The sequence below is a fragment of the Natator depressus genome, chromosome 1 (assembly GCF_965152275.1).
Source record: "Natator depressus isolate rNatDep1 chromosome 1, rNatDep2.hap1, whole genome shotgun sequence".
Lineage (NCBI taxonomy): Eukaryota > Metazoa > Chordata > Testudines > Cheloniidae > Natator > Natator depressus.
In genome coordinates, this window is record NC_134234.1 from 250,522,866 (window position 1) to 250,541,029 (window position 18,164).

Sequence of the window (18,164 nt, forward strand, 5' to 3'; positions counted from 1 at the left end):
AGCGCAAGTAGAGTAGGGGCATTAGGGGAGGAGAGCTGAGGAAGTGTTGTTAGCATACTGTGGGGCCATGCGGGTACCCATAGCAGTGCCGCTGATTTGAAGGTATACATTGTCCCCAAATGTGAAATAGTTATGGGTGAGGACAAAGGCACAAAGTTCAGCCACCAGGTTTGCCGTGACATTGTCGGGGATACTGTTCCTGACGGCTTGTAGTCCATCTTTTTGAAGTTCTTCACAGTCTGCTTTGGTCTTAACTATCTTGAGCAGTTTAGTATCGTCTGCACACTTTGCCACCTCACTGTTTACCCCTTTCTCCAGATCATTTATGAATAAGTTGAATAGGATTGGTCCGAGGACTGACCTTTGGGGAACACTACTAGTTACCCCTCTCCATTCTGACAATTTACCATTTATTCCTACCCTTTGTTCCCTGTCTTTTAACCAGTTCTCAGTCCATGAAAGGATCTTCCCTCTGATCTCATGACAACTTAATTTACATAAGAGCCTTTGGTGAGGGATCTTATCAAAGCCTTTCTGGAAATCTAAGTACACTATGTCCACTGGATCCCCCTTCTCCACATGTTTGTTGACCCCCTCAAAGAACTCTAATAGATTAGTAAGACATGATCTCCCTTTACAGAAACCATGTTGACTTTTGCCCAACAATTTATGTTCTTCTATGTGTCTGACAATTTTATTCTTTACTATTGTTTCAACTAATTTGCCCGGTACTGACGTTAGACTTACCGGTCTGTAATTGCCGGGATCACCTCTAGAGAGAGCCTTTTTTAAATATTAGCGTTACATTAGCTATCTTCCAGTCATTGGTACAGAAGCTGATTTAAAGGACAGGTTACAAACCATAGTTAATAGTTCCACAATTTCACATTTGAGTTCTTTCAGAACTCTTGGGTGAATGCCATCTGGTCCCAGTGACTTGTTACTGTTAAGTTTATCTATTAATTCCAAAACCACCTCTAACGACACTTCAGTCTGTGACAATTCCTCAGATTTGTCACCTACAAAGATGGCTCAGGTTTGGGAATCTTCCCAACATCCTCAGCCATGAAGACTGAAGCAAAGAATTCATTTAGTTTCTCTGCAATGACTTTATCGTCTTTAAATGCTCCTTTTTTATCTCAATCGTCCGGGGCCCCACTGGTTGTTTAGCAGGCTCCCCGCTTCTGATGTACTTAAAAAACATTTTGTTATTACCTTTTGAGTTTTTGGCTAGCTGTTCTTCAAACGCCTTTTTGGCTTTTCATATTACCTTTTCATTCATTATTCGTATGCTGAGTTTTTGTAAAATTTTGTATATCAAAATAATTTTGTCTGGGAGTCATTTTTTGTTGTATTGCTTTCCTTAAATCCATGGGGACTTCATAGAGTCATAGAAATGTAGGACTGAAAGGGACCTCAGTAGGTCTTCTGGTTAATTTCCTTGTTTCTGAAGCAGGACTAAGTGTTATCTAGACCAGAGGTGGGCAAACTACGGCCTGCGGGACCATCCTGCCTGGCCCCTGAACTCTTGGCCAGGGAGGCTTACCCCCGGCCCCTCCCCCGCTGCCCCCCCTCTCCCACAGCCACGCTGCCATATGGGCAGCCCGGCTTGCGCCTGCCCACCTCCGAGGCTTTCCAATAAGCCTGTCCTGCTGCTCTGAGCGGCATGGTAAGGGGGTGGGGTGTGGGGGGGGTTGGATAAGGTCCCGGGGGGCAGTCAGGGGATGGGGCGGTTGGAGGGGTGGAGGTTCAGGGCGGGGGCGCTCAGGAGACAGAGAGTGGGGGGGTTGGATAGGGGGTGGGGTCCTGGGGGGGTGGTTAGGGACGGGGGTCCCGGGAGGGGGAGGTCAGGAGACAAGGAGTGTGTGTGTGTGGCGGGGGGGTTGGATGGGTCAGGGGGCGGGGGTGTGGATAGGGGTCGGGGCGGTCAGGTGACAAGGAGTGGGGGGGACTGGGAGTAGGGGGGTTGGATAGGGGGTGGGGTCCCAGGGGGGCAGTTAGGGGTAGGGGTCCCGGGAGGAGGCAGTCAGGGGACAAGGAGCGGGGGGGGTTGGATGAGTCAGGGGTTCTGAGGGGGGCAGTCAAGGGGTGTATGGGGGCAGGGGCAAGGCTGTTTGGGGAGGCACCTCTTCCCTACCCGGCCCTCCATACCATTTTGCAACCCCGATGTGGCCCTCAGGCCAAAAAGTTTGCCCACCCCTGATCGAGACCATCCCTGACAGTTGTTTTGTTTAAACTGTTCTTAAAATCCTACAAGGACAGAGATTTCACAACCTCCCTTGTTAATTTATTCCAGTGCTTAACTGCCCTTACAGTTAGGTTGTTTTTCCTAATGTCCAAGGTAAATCTCCCTTGCTGCAATTTTAAGCCCATTTCTTCTTGCCCTGTCCTCAATGGATGAGAAGAACAATTGATCACCCTTCTCTTTATAAAAACCCCCTTTTTACATACTTTTAAAGGCTGCTATCATGTCCCCCGTCAATCTTCTCTTCCCCTAACTAAACAAATGCAATTTTTTCAATCTTTTTTTATAGGTCATGTTTTCTAGACTTTTAATCGATGTGGAGCCAGCTGGGTAACTCTTGAGTTAGCTATTGCTTTCAATTAATTTTTAAATGGAACCTTCACACATCTTCATAAAGTGAAAATTATATGTATGTATGTTTCTAGTTGCTTAAATTATATATATATGGTTCTAACCACTGGACCAACCTTCCCCTATAAAAGCTTCCTTTTCTTTGCAGCTTGCGGCTGATTATTTCCATGGAGTACTGAGACCCAGTGTCCCTTAGAGATGCTATGAAAAAAAAAATGCAGTGTATTATATTTACCTTCCATTTTTTTCTTATACAGTACAACCTTTCTAATGCTTGCATTGGTTAAACTTAATCCTGAACATCTGCAGCATTGATTTCTACTTGTTGATATCTGGTGGGTCCTGCTTCTGAACCATCAAGAAGCAATGGGTGGTGTAAGTGCTGGTAGGATGATGCTTCCTGCTTTGCAAGCAAATGGGAGGCTCTGTCTGGAGCTGTTAAAGTATCTCCTGCGGGAGAGGCCTAGAAGCTACTAGTTTCATGTCTGTGGCATACTGTGCCTCTGGTACTTGCTTATTACTAAGGATACGGTTCTATCACAGAGGTCACGGATTCTGTGACTTTCCAGGATTTCCATGACTTCTTCTGGGGCAGGCCTGAAGCAGCAGCTGAGGTTGAGTGAGCACCCCTGGGGCTAGAGCAGCAGCAGTCACCCCTTCCCGCAGGAGCAGCAGTGGGATTGGAGCAGCTGCGGGCAGTCAGCCTGGGTGCTGCTGGAGCAGAAGCCACCAGCGACAGCCAGCCCTGGGGTGGGCCGGAGCAGCAGCTGTCAGAGTAGCAGCCGCCACCAGGGGTGGGGCTGAAGCAGCTGCAAGCAGCAGTGCTCTACTAGTTTCGTTCTCACCCCCAGGGGATTTTTAGTAAAAGTCAGGGACAGATTGCTGGCTTCTGTGAATTTTTGTTTATTGCCCACAACCTGTCCCTGATTTTTACTAAAAACTATCCATGACAGAATCTACATTCCTCCCCCAACTCTAGTGTCTCTGGGGCAGGTTGTCTGAGGCTTTTCTCATTCAATCTCTCACATCTTGCTGGACCTCTCCCTCTTTTTTACCCACCTTATAGCTGTAACCTGAGTCTACTCCTTGACCTTTTCCTTTATCCCACACAGTTCTTCTGTCTTTAGATCTGACAAATTATTAATATCCCAGGCATCTGCCATAATGGCAAACTGGCAAAAAAATGTTAATTCACAATGGCTTTCCCAATTATTCATGCAAACTTATGAGATTGAGTTATATGCACAGTTTGTGCTATAAAACTAGTAAATTTCAGATGAGGCTTTGTTGAAATCAGTGGAGTTATGCTGGTATAAACCTGGAGACGTAGTGTAGAATCAGACTGGTCACCCTCTGGGTTTCCAGAAACTCGTCAGCTAAAAAACTTTAAAGTTGATCCAGAAACTATTATAAGTAGAACTAATTCCTACATATTAACTTCTGCATTGCTTTCGTGACTAATTTTCCCAAGGCTAATTCTGCTGTATATGCATTGTTTTGTTTTAGGTGAAAGGACTTGTGAAGCAGCACATAGACTCATTCAACTATTTCATCAATGTAGAGGTATGCTTCCTTGGTGGAAAGGGAATACGGCCAGGGGTCGGCAACCTTTCAGAAGTGGTGTGCCGAGTCTTCATTTATTCACTCTAATTTAAGGTTTCGCATGCCAGTAATACACTTTAATGTTTTTAGAAGGTCTCTTTCTATAAGTCTATAATATATAACTAAACTATTGTTGTATGGAAAGTAAATAAGGTTTTTAAAATGTTTAAGAAGCTTCATTTAAAATTAAATTAAAATGCAGAGCCCCCCCCGCCCCCCCCCGCCCGGACCGGTGACCAGGACCCAGGCAGTGTGAGTGCGACTGAAAATCAGCTCGCATGCCGCCTTTGGCACACATGCCATAGGTTGCCTCCCCCTGGAATAGGCCTAAATTTACAAAAGTCATGTGACTCAATTCTTTTTTCTTTTTTGCAGATAAAGAAAATCATGAAAGCCAATGAAAAAGTCACAAGTGATGCTGACCCAATGTGGTATTTGAAGTAAGCATAAGGTTGATTTCTGTATTGGTGGTAGCAGTATAAGTATTATCTTGCATAACAATTTGTAATTGACTATAAAAATGTAGTTACATTGTCATATACTTGAGAAGGACGAGGTAAACCACACTCCAAATAAGAGATCTCTTAGAGCTTTGAATGACCACATTAAACAGAATTGATAGCCATGCAGTAAAAATACATTGTAGTGATGGTTTTTCAGTAGTCTGGTGAATTCTCATAGCTGAGGCGCCAATATAGCTCTTCATTTGCAAAGGTAACTTTGCTTTTATATTTGTACATGAATTCCAAGACTTATTTCAAAATTCCAGATAGAGCATAGATCAAGCGCTATGGGATACTCTGGGAATGCATCCGATGAAGTGAGCTGTAGCTCACGAAAGCTTATGCTCAAATAAATGTGTTAGTCTCTAAGGTGCCACAAGCACTCCTTTTCTTTTTTCTGGGAAGACAGTTGCTATTTTTTTATTATTAGAATGGGAGATTATCAAAATGAATTGTGTGGAAAAATGGACTCTGCTTCCTTCAGTTCTACCACACAAATATCTTCGTGGTTGATAATAGCAATGTTTGTGTTACAGATACCTCAATATCTATGTGGGGATTCCAGATGTTGAAGAAAGCTTTAATGTAACAAGACCTGTGTCTCCTCATGAGGTAATAGTGAATTCAACTGTGGATTTCATTTCATGTTTACTGGTGGGTGGGTTGATATTGTGTATAGCTTTTCCTGCCCAGTATCTCTTTGCTGTCAGGAAAGATTCTTATAATGGCCAGGTGTATTCCTAGTTGGGAAAAGAAGGCATCATTAGTTAACATTCTAATTGTAAGAAAATCACTCCAGTGGTTGTGAAATGACTAAATACCTGAATAACTAATTGTTCACTTTTTAAAAACTCTTCTTCCGGTTTAAAGCAGCAGGTTCTCCTGATAAAACAAAGTGAATATTGTATGAGAGAATATATATATTCATATTTCATAGAAAAAACAGCTTTTAAAAAACATTGTTTGCAAAATCAACCACTCATAAGTTAGGAAGTGCCAGAATTAAAGTTGTCTGCTTAATATTAATTCAGTCCATCGTGCATTATGATAGTTTTTCCCTGTATCATGTTGGATGTCTGAGACAAAGCCAGGACTAGAACCCAGAACCTGGTGCTTCTGGGTTCCCATCCAGTGCCTTAACCACAACATCCTTAATGTTCTTTAAATGTAGTCTTTTTTGCGCTTTTGTAGTCTTTGAGCACCTGTCTTTGAGAGCTGGTAGGTCCTCCGCACTCTTGAAAATCAGACCATTTACTTAAGTAAGAGCCTACATATGGACTTTAGATTTTAGGCACCTGTCTGGCTCCTGTTCCACTTCTCTGCTCTTCATGGAGTTTGTGTTCATTTTATTTTCTAAAAGGGATAAAATATAGGTGAGTGTTCTGAAGCTCTTTCATGATCTGGACTACTTTTTTAAGGAATTGTCTCATGGATCACCACCTCCCTCTCAGTTCATGACCACATACCGTTCCTGTGACAATTATCCCAATTGCTCCCACACAAAAGTAATACTAGAGAATTATTTAATGTTGTGTTTTTTACTGCCATTTAGCAGTGGGAAAATAGGAGGAGAGCTGGCACCACGTGACCAACAAGTTTGAGAACTGCTGGTGTAAATTAATTTTTGTTACTGGAGAAACTGTTTGCCTTTAGCAGGGAAAAGAGAGACAGGCAATATACAGTAATCCTTCGGGCCCATCTTGTGTATAGACATGTCCTCACCCACAGGGCAAACTGTCTTCCATCATAAACCTGCATTTTACTCCATATACTGTTAATTCTGTATTCATAGCTGTACAAAACCTTCAATGAGTACATCAGAATCCTGAGAATGTGCCTAAATGAAGGTAACATACTCAAAGGCTGAGGCCATGAATAAGATATAGTATGTAGCTTTGAAGTCTTCTGGTAATGCAAATGAACCTTGTATCAACATTGCAGACGTGTATGTTTATGCAAAACTAGTTTGACATTGGATTACTGGATTGGGGAGAGAAGACTGGTGAGATCAAGAAAGTTCAGAATGACAGAGCCTTGGACTATTTTATGCCCTAGCTCTGTGAGTGCTGCTCCTATCGATGATATCTGAGGAACTTGCATGTGGGGATTTAGGGAATTGAGAGAAAGTGACATTTTAAGATTTCAACCTTTTATAACTCCTCTTTTGTAAGAGAAGCACCATGTAATTGTCCATTATTGTATTTAAAAGCTAGCTAAATGTCCTTTTTTAATCTTACACATTGGCTGCCTTACGACGCTTTCAATTGCCCCATGCTGTTTGATGTTAAGATACAGTACATAGAGACATGCCTGAACCAAAACACCAGATCTGAGCACCGGTGGGAGTGGGGATGGTCTTGAAATCCAGATCTCAATTTTTGCAGATTAGGGGTACCTGCATTTGAGGAAGGTGCCATCGCTTTAAAAGTTAAACTGCTTCATGTGGCCACAATGTTTCCATATGAAGAAGCAGTTACCATGGCTGCTATTGAAGTCTTGAAACTTTTTTTTTTTTTTAAAAAAAACAAGAGACTTTGGAATGCCTTGGATTTTGTTTGACAGACACTGAAGAGACTCGATCTAGCTCTCTTTTGCTTTCATCCTTCATGGTTGTAGGTGGGAGGCCAGGCAAAAGTGGGATCTTCTGAGTAGATCTTGAGAATCTCCACTCTGAAGTAAGGGTGAAAAATGTCTATTTATCTCTTTCCTTTTAAGTGTCGCTTGAGAGATATGACCTACTCTGCTCCAATTACAGTGGACATTGAGTACACTAGAGGTAGCCAGAGGATTATTCGCAATGCATTACCCATTGGCAGGTAAGATACAAATATCAAGATAGCAGTATCAGTTTTTGTGTGTGCCATCGATCTCATTGGTGTGAAACTTAATCACTATATAAAAAAACTAGGGAAAGCTCTTTTTCCACCTTAAAATTAAAATAAAAAATAACCTTGCAAGTGGAGCTTGGTGAATAGCAGCTGAGAGGATATGTTTCTGTTGGTCTCTTTGCAAATTTCTTTTGTTTTTCCAGAGCTTTTGGAAGTTGTAATTTGAATCTCTTCCCCAAAACTTGATTTATGCCTAGCTAGAGAGAGAGAAAGAGACAAATACTACAACCTCAAGCAGGGCTATTTTAAAGCAAAAATTAGGCACATTAGCTTCACACCTCAGCCTTCTTTACCTGAATTGGAGAATTTTGGGAGGTCTGCTACTGAAAGTGGATGGCAAAAAGCAATAAATGCAAGCATCACTGGATTCCAATCTTGATAAAATTCTCCTTTAAAATTCTACCAATCTAGAGTCTAGATTGGATGTTGCAAAGTGATATTTTGAGTAGATGTGGCTGTGTAGAGGCAAGAATACCAATTGAGTAGACCAAGGATGTGGTTGCCAGTATGGCTAAGAACACTTAATTCCTCCAAAAGAGGATGGAATGCTTGAAAGGGGGGAAAAAAAGAAGCCCTGAGAATTCTAGAGGGGCCAGAGGACCCAGTCCCTATAGTTTTCACTAAGACAGGATTCCAAAACTCCTTAAACTAGATAAAATGGCTCTTCTATAGACAAGTGGCTAAAAATGGCAGTGGCCTACAAAGAATATTTCATATATCACCTGAAAAATAACACAGACTGAATACTGGCTGCAAGCAGCAGGAGGAAGAGATTAAGCTCCCAACATTCTCTAGTCCCTGACCTTGATTCCCGAAGCAAAATTAATTTCTATTGAATTTGTCAAGAGAACATGGATCACAGAAGTATAGGTATAGAGCCAAACTTACCGTAAATGCAAATAACAGTTTTTGTTATTTCTGAGCCTTTACTTGATTGAAAGATTGTTTGAAAGAATTTCTGGGTACAAATAGGCCTTCATAATCATTCCATGCAGTGACTTAGATGTAATTAAAAAAAAAAAAAGTGATCAAGTGAAAATACATTTTCACAAAAACTTGTATGTAGTGATCACTTATCAAGATACTTCTACACCGTTGCATCAGATATAGTGATCTGTTGTGGCTACAGGAGGGAAATGCAGCTGGGTGAGCATAATTCACTTAACATTTTTTCTTGATTTTTCTACACTTTTAAACAATGAAAGGAATGAGGATTTGTAAAGCAATCATGGTATAATAAGCCAAAAAAGACCAAAGTATTCCACAGACCTAGTGCACTATAGCTGTACACTAAAACCTGCAGTTTCTATACCTTCTCCTCTCCTGTCAAGTGGGAACGTTACTGCAAGAAAAAAGAAAATATTCTTCTGACACAGCACTGATGTACCAATCTATTTTGTGATTTGAAAATGGCTCCAGTGATCCTATGCATTTACGATTTTAATTCCAAATGCAATAGACTAACAAGTTCCATGTCTGGATGAAAGGCGAGTCATAACAACAAACTTTCAGCTTGGTTTACTTAGTAGAAATATTACATTTAAAACAATATCCAAAACTACTGGTTAACAATGAACATTTTATATAAAAGAACAGCCAATGATATACAAAAGAGAGGGAACTTCATTAAACACATCAGTCCTGTGATACTACTCTAGATAGCTAAACAAGTTTTTAAATGTATAGATTCCAAAAAGTGTGTTTTTAAATTTTTAAATATGTTAAAAGTGGTAATATCTGACTGGGAATATATTTCCACCTCTTTTTGGAACAATGTGTTAATCTTTTCATAAACCTTTAAGTTAATTTGCTTGCCCCAAGGGAGCACATGTCATACTCTCTTGTTTGATTTGCAGTTCAGCTGGAAACAGAAAGTTCACATAAGTGTTTTGTTTTTTTTTTTCTTCTTGTGCTGTTGTAGTGGGAGCATAGAGCAGCTATAAGTTTTGGTGGGGAAAGTGGCTTCTATTGTGTTGTATGAGAGAAATCTTTGGACAGAAAAAAAACCCATATAACATTTTATTTCATTCCAAATTAGTTTGCCTGCCTTTTGTATTTCTGTATGCACTTTCAATGTGCATTGGCTCATTATTCCTCTCCCCATTTTTTGTTTCTTTTCTTTTAAAAAATAAAACAAAACATTTGAAGCTGTTTGCTTGGGAGAAAAAAAAAATCAATCTGACTCCTTTTCCTTAAATGAGTAAATATGTCGTCTTATACTGTGACACGGAAGCTGCAAAGTAACATGTTTTCCATCATCGAAAAACTGAGGGTTGAAGCCTGTTCCCATTTGGTTTTCATCATGATATCTACATACCCCATTTTGGTTCTCTCTAACAACTGGTTATGATTCCTGAAATTAGTAACCAAGGAATTAGGCCGATCACATTTGTGATCTAGGATAATGACTGGCATATAAAGTTACTTATCTCTAGTGAGCGAGTGAACACACTGTCCCAAGAAGACATAACTGGAGCAATTAAGATATCTGCATAGATGCATTGCTGTGAGAAGATAGCAATTCTTCTTCTTTATTAAATACAGAAATTTACACACAACTAGGTCAATCGCTTTTTATTTTTAGGTTTTAAGTATATGAAAATGGCCAAGAAGTCCATGAAATTGAAAAGCTCCAAAGGAAAGGAATAAAGTTTAGTTAGCAAGAGATGACTGAATTTAAACTTTTCAGGAGTCCCATTTGATGAAGTGGATATTTAGTTGCATAGCTGCCTCACAGAGCGCTCAAACACATTAGGATGAAATTCATCCCAGCAAAGGGGGCCAGGGCAAAATTTAAGCATTGCTGAAGTCTCATATAAGCGCTATTTGGAGGACTTATGTGGAGCATGGGCCTTACGCGGGCCTCTACAAAGGAGTAAATTTCACTATAATGATGAATTAGTTACTCATCTGTAGGAAGAACCATGGCATGTGGCTGTTTTTTAAGCAAATACAGTGTGTTAATAAATTACTTTTTATCACGTCCAGAACGCAATTTCTTTTCCTTTGAAATAAAGTGCCCTCACTTCTCATAGACTTTTTCAATGAAAAATGTAAGGTTTGAAAAAGTATCTTGTGAATCTGACTGAAAAAGCATTTTACAATAAGAAAAGTGGATGATTTTACTATGAGAACTCCAGAATTGCTTATTATCCAACAGCAAAAACTCAGACATACATTGGCAAAAGTGAAACAGTTGAATGAACTTTTCCTGGGATCTTGCACTCTTTTTCTTTGGATCACATATTACAGCACTTAGGTTTTTTACACATTTTGTCAGAATATTTGATGATGATACACACAATGGGAGGGAGTTAAAGGAGAGGAACTTTAACTCGGCTTCCTTGCTTTTGTACTTTACTTCTGATCTCTACTTTTTCAAGTCCCCTGGGTTGTAAATGTTCAACACATTTTTCTCCAGTTTTGTCATCACTGACTGTTGTAAGGTCTGTGTCTTCTCATGTTGTCATTCTTCTTAATTTACGGTACAAGGATAACTGTGGTTTTCTTACAGAATGCCTATAATGCTGCGCAGCTCCAATTGTGTTCTTACTGGGAAAACTCCAGCAGAGTTTGCCAAACTTAATGAATGCCCTTTAGATCCAGGTACTGTCTTCATCCAATTAATTTTCCTTCTGTGGCTTTAGTGGGTTTTTTCCTCTCTAAAAGATAGTTTTAGAGAGAGAAAAATAATGTATATTGGGAGAAAAATAATCTCATTTGCTTGTATGTACTAGTTATTTTCCTAAGAAGATCAGTCAGGCTCTGTCTAATTATCATAATGGGTAGCTACAGAATATATACTAGTAGTTAAAGAAGCAAATAAGCTTTCATGTGTATTTTATAAAGGATGAGAAACAGTTCTGACAATATGGAAAACTGTATGCTCAGACAGGTCCCCTGGCCTCAGAAGTCCAACATTTTGAAAGGGTTGAGGTAAGAATGCTGATTTGTGAGGGGAGAATAAATATTCAATTTATTAATACTGGGAATGCTAAGAGGATAAAAGGACATTTTAAAAATGTACAGTATGGTTAAAAAAGAGTAAGTACTTCTATTCCCCTTGTTCTGTAGAGCAAGACCAAGGCGGAAAAAGGTAAAACTGAAAGTGGGTGGCTTTTTAAAATTTTGCACCTTAAAAAAAGGGAAAGGTTACTTACCAGTATCTATTATTCTTCTAGTATATTGCTTCTGTGGATCTGTTCTTTCTTGGTGTGGGCATACATATATCCCATGAGTAGGATATACAGAAGCAACTCTCAAAGGAGAGGAAATACTTGTTTACATTGTATAATTAACCTGTGGAATTCACAGCTCAGGGAAAATACTGTACCAAATTGTTCAAAAGTTTCTTGACTGTTTATATGCATGACTAACATTTGTAGCTAGAGTACATAAGCTAGAGACAAATCTAACACTTCAAGACATAAATTGATGACGACTTAGAGTAGGAGTGAAATTTTCCTTCACCGATATAATGTTGCATTGTTGGCCAGATATACTTTGCTTAAAGGACAGGTTTCAGAGTAACAGCTGTGTTAGTCTGTATTCGCAAAAAGAAAAGGAGTACTTGTGGCACCTTAGAGACTAACCAATTTATTTGAGCATAAGCTCTCACGAAAGCTTATGCTCAAATAAATTGGTTAGTCTCTAAGGTGCCACAAGTACTCCTTTTCTTTTTGCTTAAAGGAGAAGCCCAGTGCTCTGATCCAGTACAGTATCTCCTATGTTTCCCTTATAGAAGTAGGGATTTTAAACTAAAGTTACTAATGTCGTAACCTGGCTTTACCATGATTTAAAAAAAAAAAAATTGTTAATGGTTCATAGGGAAACCACCAAAAGATAGATATGTATATAATCCAGAAAGCTGGGGAAATACAGATGTTATCTCTACCTACGTTTTCATATATCTGCTTGTTAGCAACAGATGTCAAGATCTTCATAATTTCTTAATTGTCCATACTATTTTTATTATTTTTTTATTAAAGACGGATTTTTTTTAAAGTTTACTTGCTTTGGTTGTAGTTTTTCATCAGTGTGTTGACTTTTCTCTCTCTTCTCCCCGCCTCCCACCTTTCCTGTCGTTTATCAAAGTGCTTTCAGGAAGTACCTTTATGATTTCCCTGTTCCATTTTATCTCTGTGTTCATTGGTTATGATCACAAAACACCTTGGCGTAAAATGCTATACAAGTTGAGGATTGTTCCAAGTCAGATTTCTGATTAGAATACAGTAACAAGAAGTATAGATTCTTCATTGCTTCAGTTACTACAATAGAATTGAAATGAGTGGAAAAAAGGTTAATATTAAATTAATGTTTCACTGGAGAAAGTAATTATGGAAACCAAGCTTATTAATTTGGGGTCCTGTGTTGGTAATTTGCTGAGCACCTCATGTGGTCAGTCCTTTTAATCATGATGTCTTAATCAGGTGCTGTTCTGGCAAACAATTTTATTTGTGGTTTAACTTGAAGTACCAACAGTTCAACAACATCCTTTTGATAAATATTTTCTGTCCGCCTTAGGGTTCTCTTTAGCACCTATCATTTTGCAGATCAGCACTTTCCAACAAGATCTTAAGATCCCAAGTAGATCAGCATAACAAGATTCCAACAAGATATAATAGTCTTTTCTCTCTCCATAGTTATAAGAGGTTCCCCTTGGATTAGAATTATATATAACATTTTGTGAGATGGTGTTTATTCCCCCTCTTTTCCTATTATGTAATTCTCTTTATGCATTTCTTGTAGTTTAATTTTTTAATTTACTTTTATGTTTATACATTATAACATTTTTGAAACTATATCGTAAGAGGTGAATAATAGCTGAGGAAGATGAAGTGCAAACCCATTTTTCTTCTCCGTTTGGTAGGTGGCTACTTCATTGTCAAAGGTGTAGAGAAAGTCATTCTTATTCAAGAGCAATTATCCAAAAACAGGATCATTGTGGAAGCTGATAGAAAAGGGACAGTTGGAGCTTCTGTTACCAGGTATGGCAAATGCACTGCAATCTCTTAAGAGTCTTGTTTATGTCATCACTTGGAAGTTAACTTTCATTTACTTCAGTTTAGTGCAAAAAATATTGAAAGCACTTTTAGCACCACTCTCTTTCTAACGTAGTTCCAATAACTTAAGGCCCCATCCTGAAGTCCACTTGCCCAAAGTTCCCATCAAAGTCAATGGGAGACTTCAGATTTGGCCCTAAGTTAGTGAAGTGAGTTACAGTTTTTGTTATAGAGCAAATTTTGCTGTGACGCTTTTTTTTTTTTTTGCTGTAAAAATACAGAAAACAAGTGCTACCTATAGTTTATAGTATTTGACCCAATCTTGCTCCAGTTATCAGTGGCAAACGCCAAGTGACATCAGTAGAAGATTTCTCTCTTTTTTTGGTTTCTAGTAAACACTGGAAACCTGCCACCCAACCTTGATGCATAAGCACGCTGACCTCTCATCGACATGTGGATGTGTAGGAGGCTTATTCAAGCTCTATAAGTTTAACTTCTTTAGTTTAGTGCTCATGAGAGTTGTCAGAGTCTGACTCATCATGGAGCCTGAATCGTATGTTCAGTCATATGCCAGCTACAACATGCATAGTGACATTTTCAGGCCTTTCCTCACCGCTTCACCAATGTGCTTCCTGACCTCTTACCACCGCTAAGACTAGGAGGGCAGTTAGGTTCCCATACCCACTCAGACCTCCCAGCTGATGCTGCCAGCAACCAGTTGAGGTGTAATGTTTTATGTTGTGGCTCCCTGCCTTTTCGGTACTGGTCAATTTACTTTGACCACTCAGTGGCCATCAGAGTATGGCAGTATTCAGACACACAAATCTGAAGTGGATTTGAACCAACTAACTAGTGATGAAATGGCCGGTCCTTTACAAGACCCTTGATCTAGGGCTACCCAATGGTTGCATCTCTGCAGTGGGGTAGGGAAAATGGGTGCCATGCTAATTAGAAGACTTATTTACACAAGCTCCAGTCAAGGAAAAAGTTAATCTGTTGGGAGTGGTGTTGGGGTGGGGGGCAACTTAATCTTTGGCTAAATCAGCTTAGTATGGATCAAAAATCTATAGGGTGTTTTTTGAGAGTTTTTTTTTTGTACTCCACAAATTGTTGAAGACTGCAGATATATTCTTATGGGTTGGGCCTCTTATTCTTAGCCAACCAGCTTTATTTTCTGTTTCAGCTTTTTGTGTTAATTTTTAACCAAAAATCAGTGCATCCTAAAGCACCTATTGCTGTGTTATGAGCCACCATATGTGCTTTATTAATAGATGCCCCAACACTTATCTCTTCCTACTGGAGTACTATTACACAAGCAACCAAAGCGAGACCAAAAAGACAACAAGAGGATGTGTGGTTATGTCTCACTGCTGAAAGTCTAACAGTCCTTGTGCATAGAAAGAGCTAATTGGATCCATGTGTCTGTTTATGTATTACTCACTTATGTTTTGCAATTTTCAATTAATCCTCATCCTACTAAATTTAAGTACTGATGTTCCCCATCACAAGTAACCTTCTCTTATTTCTGGTCTACGCATCTGTAGCTGTTGTTTAAAATCAATAAAAGGCATTGGAATTTATTGGTCTGAGTGAGTGAAATCTTCTTTATAAAGCACTTTAAAATAGTTAAGTAAAAAATACTTTTTTTTTTTTTTTAACTTTAGTTCCACTCATGAGAAGAAGAGCAGAACAAATATGATTGTGAAACAAGGAAGATTTTACCTGAGGCATAACACTCTGTCAGAAGATATTCCCATTGCTATTATATTTAAGGTAATATAATTGTCAGTCTACAAAATTTTAGTTCAAGAGCAAAGCTCTGTAGTAGCACTCATGATGTAATATGTTCTGTAAAGGAATTCTGGACACGAACAGTTTGACAATAACTGAGTTTACAGCATATTATTAGAGGGAGTAGAGTAAAATATAGAGATATGGGCGGAAATGTTCAAACCTTTAATTCTTCCTGCAAAGGCCAAAGGTTGTCCTTGCTATATTTCTTTTGAAGTTAATGTATGTATAAGATACAAAATAGAACTACAAAACGTAGATTGCTCAAAGTATTTTGAAAGACCTTTAAGGCATTTTTATTAGCTGAATCAGAACTGGTGAACAACTAAAGAGTGACTCAGTAATGGTGAAAGTAACCATGTATGTTTCATAGAATCCTAGAAATGTAGGGCTGGAAGGGACCTTGAGGAGTTAACTGGTCCATGCCCCTGCTCTGAGGCAGGACCAAGTATACCTAGGCCACCACTGAGAAGTGTTTGTCTAACTTGTTCTTAAAAACGTCTAATGATGGGGCTTCCACAACCTCCCTTGGAAACCTATCCCAGTACTCAGCTATCTTTATAGTTAGATTAGATATCGGGAAAAACTTTCTAAAACTTCTGTGCTGCAGATTAAGTCAATTGCTTCATGTCCCACCTTCAGTGGACATAGAGAACAATTAACCACTATCCTCTTTAATAGCAGCCTTTAATATATTTGAGGACTTATAAGGTCTTCCCCTCAGTCTTATTTTCTCAAGACTAAATATGCTTGTTTTTTTTAACCTTTCCTCATAGGTCAGGTTTTTAAAATTTCTTACCATTATTGTTGCTCTGTACTGGACTCTCTCCAATTTGTGTAAAACTTTCCTAATTTATGGTGCCCCATACTGGACACAGTACTCCAGCTGAGGCCTCACCATTGCTGAGTAGAGCAGGACGTCTTACATATGACACTCCTATTAGAACACCCCAAACTTCTAGCCTTTTTTGCAATTACATCACATTGATTCATATTCAATTTGTGATCCATTATATCCCACAGATCCTTTTTAGCAGTACTACCACCTCGTCATGTATTCCCCATTTTGTATTTGTGTTTGATTTTTCCTTCCTAAGAAATACTTTGCAGTTCTTTTTCTAGAACTTCATTTTGTTGATTGCAGGCCAGTTCTTCAATTTGTCAAGATAATTTTCAATTCTCATGCTGTCCTCTGAAGTTCTTACAGCCCCTCCCAACTTGGTGTGATTTCCAGATTTTATAAGCATACTCTCCACTCCATTATCCAAGTCATTAATGAAAATGTTTAATAGTACCGGACAGATCCTTCGTTGTACCTCACTAGATATGTCCTCCCTGATTGACAGAGAACCATCGATAACTACTCTTTGAGTGTGTGTTATTCGAAGAGTTATGCACTCACCTTGTAGTAATTTCATCTAGACCACATTTCCCTAGTTTGAGAGAATATCATGTAGGACTGTGTCAAAATCTTACTAAAATCAAGATATAGCATGTCTGCTGCTTCCCACATCACAGGGTGCTCCTTCAGCTACCCAGTGAGCAGCGCTGCCTAGTCTGTTTTCATGGTCTCTGTCACAAACACACAGTCTGTTTCTTTTCCACCATGAGCACCTCTAATCCTCTGTTTCCAAACAGGACAGAACATGGCACAAGTATACAGCAGGAGGAGCCATTCACACAGCTTTCTGTCCTCCACCCAGCTTACTCTCTGAGCTTCCCCCTGCTTCCTGTTCCTCCCAGTTATATATCCTCCTGATTACTGAGCCAGCTCTCTCATTAGCCCCAGCAATTACCACCCAGTGTCAGTAGTCCCCACTAGAAACAGCTTTCTTGGCTCCAATTAAGCCGACAGCCTTTTCTGTGCTGCAGCTACTTCAGTGACCAGAGTGCGACAGCTAGCACTGTGTCACACCTGCCTAGCTACTAGGCCACAGACTCTGTCAAAGAAGGAAATTAGGCTGGTTTGGCATAATTTGTTCTTGATAAATCCATCTTGACTATTATCACTGTTATCTTCTAGGTGCTTATAAATTGATTGTTTAATAATGTGTTCCAGTAACTGTCCAGCTGTCTAAGTTCGGCTGACTATTCTGTAATTTCCTGGGTTCTCTTTGTTCCCCACTTTAAAGACAGGCACTATGTTTAGTTTAGTTCTGTCCATGAATCCTTTCTATTTAGAGCAGTTTTCTCAGTGCTAATTGCACTGTATCTAACCCATTCTTATAACCATGACTGCATGTTCTGTGATGCAGGATTTTATATTAATGCATAGTTTGTATGATCATATAATGGAGGACCCCTTATAATACCTGTGTACAGTAGAGCATGGCAGGGTTTAGAAAAATCTGCTTGCCCCGGGTGAGAGGGGATTTTTCTCTGGAGAGTGGGCTGAATGAGGCTCCAAAGCTACTTGCTCCTTTTCTGACAGCAGATGAGGAGGCAGAGCATCCTCCATGATGCTAGTCCCTTTTGAGGAAGGGAGCAGGGACCCAAGAAGTTGGAACCACTACATCTTTCACAGGAGTAAAGGGGGAAAGGCATGGTGGAGAGTGGCTCATGAGCTGGCAATCTTTTCAGTGCATGGGGGTGGGCAGGGGGCAAGAGGAGCAAAGAGCCCAGATAGAGAGGATTAGCTGGGAGGCCCCGGTGCCTTCTGCATGTTCAGGACTCAGGAAAGCCTGAGGAGTGGTGCGGGTAGCAGAAGCAAAGGAGCTAGTGCTGGAAAGAGGCCATTGGGAATGCCAAGGGCACTCTGCACTGATCATTTCCTGACTCTTGT

At 39.8% G+C, this 18,164-nt stretch overlaps 1 protein-coding gene across 1 annotated transcript in view; it reads left to right on the forward strand.

The window, feature by feature from the left end:
* Positions 1 to 18,164, forward strand: part of POLR3B (RNA polymerase III subunit B) — a 123,654-nt gene that overhangs the window by 7,490 nt on the left and 98,000 nt on the right. The window contains exons 3-9 of the mRNA XM_074941077.1: positions 4,103 to 4,159; positions 4,574 to 4,638; positions 5,238 to 5,313; positions 7,417 to 7,517; positions 11,104 to 11,195; positions 13,459 to 13,576; positions 15,256 to 15,364. Of these exons, the coding sequence (XP_074797178.1) occupies positions 4,103 to 4,159; positions 4,574 to 4,638; positions 5,238 to 5,313; positions 7,417 to 7,517; positions 11,104 to 11,195; positions 13,459 to 13,576; positions 15,256 to 15,364 (618 nt within the window). The remainder of the gene's footprint in view (positions 1 to 4,102; positions 4,160 to 4,573; positions 4,639 to 5,237; positions 5,314 to 7,416; positions 7,518 to 11,103; positions 11,196 to 13,458; positions 13,577 to 15,255; positions 15,365 to 18,164) is intronic.